The sequence below is a fragment of the Cupressus sempervirens genome, chromosome 6 (assembly GCF_028749045.1).
Source record: "Cupressus sempervirens isolate cs-2001-9-10 chromosome 6, ASM2874904v1, whole genome shotgun sequence".
NCBI classification, from domain to species: Eukaryota; Viridiplantae; Streptophyta; class Pinopsida; order Cupressales; family Cupressaceae; genus Cupressus; species Cupressus sempervirens.
This window is the reverse complement of record NC_143123.1, coordinates 94,285,952-94,288,376: the sequence shown is the minus strand read 5'-3', so window position 1 is coordinate 94,288,376 and position 2,425 is coordinate 94,285,952. Positions and strand designations below refer to the sequence as shown.

Here is a 2,425-nt window from a genome sequence, read left to right as displayed (position 1 = left end):
ACTAACTTTGCAACACATCCCCCACACAACTCACCATAAGCCCCCAATGCTTCTACATGGACAAACCATTTGTCTCCTACCACAAGACTAGGTACTCCACTTCCCCAACTTTTAGACATTAGAGAACTCCCATTGAGTCATCACCAACATTGGCTCATCTACTCTGCTTCACTTAGTTAGGGGCCCTTGCACTGTCACCAAAACTCAATGTATCATGATAAGGTGGAGCTACTCTTCTTCACTCATAAAACTATGTGTCACCTCTATCTCATCTAGAGACTAGAGGGAAGGACCACTCTTCTTTGTCACTCGTGAGGGAGGTTGACTACCTAAGCTACCCTTGACCCACACCGACACTAACCCTCTGTGGATACATGTAAGCTCAACTCCATGCCTCACCTACACCACAACCATGCTAGTGGGAACATCACATAGCACAGCCCCAAGATTGCACCTTGGCTCAGCTCCACACTATGCCTACACCACAACCATGCTAGAGGGAACATTTCATAGCACAACCCCATTGGATACACCTCAAACCCAACCCATATTAGGATCCTACACCACAACAATGTGTGCCCAGCACACAGAATAACCCCATTGGATATTCCTCAGCTCGACACCATACCTTGCCTACTCCAGCCTATGTGCACCCAGCTATGCCACACATGCCCATAACCTTAGAGTTCCATCTTGTAACTTAACAACTCCTTACAATAATATCCACATAGTCAAAATACATACAAGGGACAAAACAATTGAATCGAAGATTATGGAAGCCAAGCCAAAATGGCATCTTTTTATTTTAATCTTCTCCTTCCAAGTCCAATCGTTACACTTATTTAGGAGTGAATAAGACATTATAGCTGCTCCACTCTCTCTCATTATAGAACGGCCAAATACATGTATGGGACAAAACACATGGATCAAGGATATGGAAGTCGAGCCAAAAAAATCATTAAACATTTGGGGGTGGCATTTTTTTTTCAAAAACATCTCCTTCCCAGTCGAATCGCTACACCTATTTATCTGCCAGCGATTCCGAAATGTCTCACAAACAAAATCTGATTTGCACTGCTCTGTCTTTGAGGAAAGAAGATGGCGAGCTCCAAATTATGGGAGGGTAGTGTAGAAGCAAAGATCGTGGGTTCTCTGGAGGAAGTGTGGAAGATTGTTACGGACTATTACGAGGAGCACAAGTGGTTTCCGGGAGTCAAATCTTCCACAAGAGTTGAAGGGAAGCCCGATAATGGTGTGGGCGCTGTGCGGCGCTGTATTACATCAATGCCATCTATGCCAAATGATTTCTTTCTGTTAGAAGAGCTCACGGCTCAGGATGATGCGAAACATTCATGCACCATTCTCACCATCGACACAGACTTGCCTGGCTATGTTGGGTACGAAGCAACCTTTGCATTCTTCGAAACAGGGGAGCATGGCAACTGTTTGTTTAAATGGTCGTACAAGATGAACGCTGTTGAAGGGCGTTCCAAAGAGGAGACCGAGGGCCTCATGAAGTATGTTCTTGCTGGCATTGTCAGCAATCTCGAGAAGCTCGCTTCTTCCCAGTAATGGCTTCCATCTTTCTTTTACATGGGTTTGGGTTTGGGTTTGGGTAGTGTTGTTTGTGAGTGTGATTTTCCTTTCTGTGGAGGTAAAGATCTTTTAATTTTAAGTCGTAGTTGTTTGAGTGGAATCTATTTCGTCAAAACTCCCAAGTGTTGGAGCCGTGTACTAGACTCGATTCTAGATTTCTAGTATGTTTGTTTCGAACGATTCAACTTCATGAGCAGACAGATGATGGTCTTGTTCAGAATTATTCGACTTCACCAGCAAAGAAAAGGTCTATTGACGTTTTTATATTCATATATGTTGTGTTTTGCAAGTTGGTTGTTTAAGTGATGTCTGTGTTATTAACTCTAGTCTTTAGTCTTTTTGGGTGTGTTATCAGTAATAATAATTGGTCGTTCTCGTCTTCTTTCAACGATGGACTATGTATCTAGTGTGATTATTATGAATTCAAAGTAGAGATGGAAGTTAAAAGAGAAATTATCTAGGTGTGTTGATTTTTCACTCAAATTTTGTCTTCATTTTGATGCGCATGTGAACATAATATGAACACTATTGCAAATTGTGTCCACATTCTTAGCAAATGTGAAAGTAAATATTCAAACACTCGTAAAAACCTACAAATCTTTTGAAAAGCTTAGGTCTATTCTTCTATGCACCCTCCTTGAAATGGGTGCTCTATCGAAATATACAAACCAACAAAAATGCATAGTAAGTAGTGTTTAATACATGATTAAAATGAGAACAAAATATAAGGTTAGATAAAATAGACAAAGTTTTAAAGAAGAAATGCTTATAAAAAGGGAAATAACCATTTACATCACAAGTCTATAACATATGATGAATAGGATAAATT

The 2,425-nt window shown here is 40.7% G+C and overlaps 1 protein-coding gene across 1 annotated transcript; it reads left to right on the top strand.

The window, feature by feature from the left end:
* Window positions 1-1,098: 1,098 nt before the first annotated feature.
* On the top strand, window positions 1,099-1,572 carry LOC149551379 (uncharacterized). Its single transcript, XM_089790090.1, has one exon. The coding sequence runs from the start codon at window positions 1,099-1,101 to the stop codon at window positions 1,570-1,572; it is 474 nt and encodes a 157-aa protein (XP_089646216.1).
* Window positions 1,573-2,425: the final 853 nt, after the last annotated feature.

What these genes read in the sequence shown, in the direction of transcription:
- LOC149551379 (XM_089790090.1), top strand. Translation starts at nt 1,099, where the DNA reads ATGGCGAGCTCCAAATTATGGGAGGGTAGTGTAGAAGCAAAGATCGTG.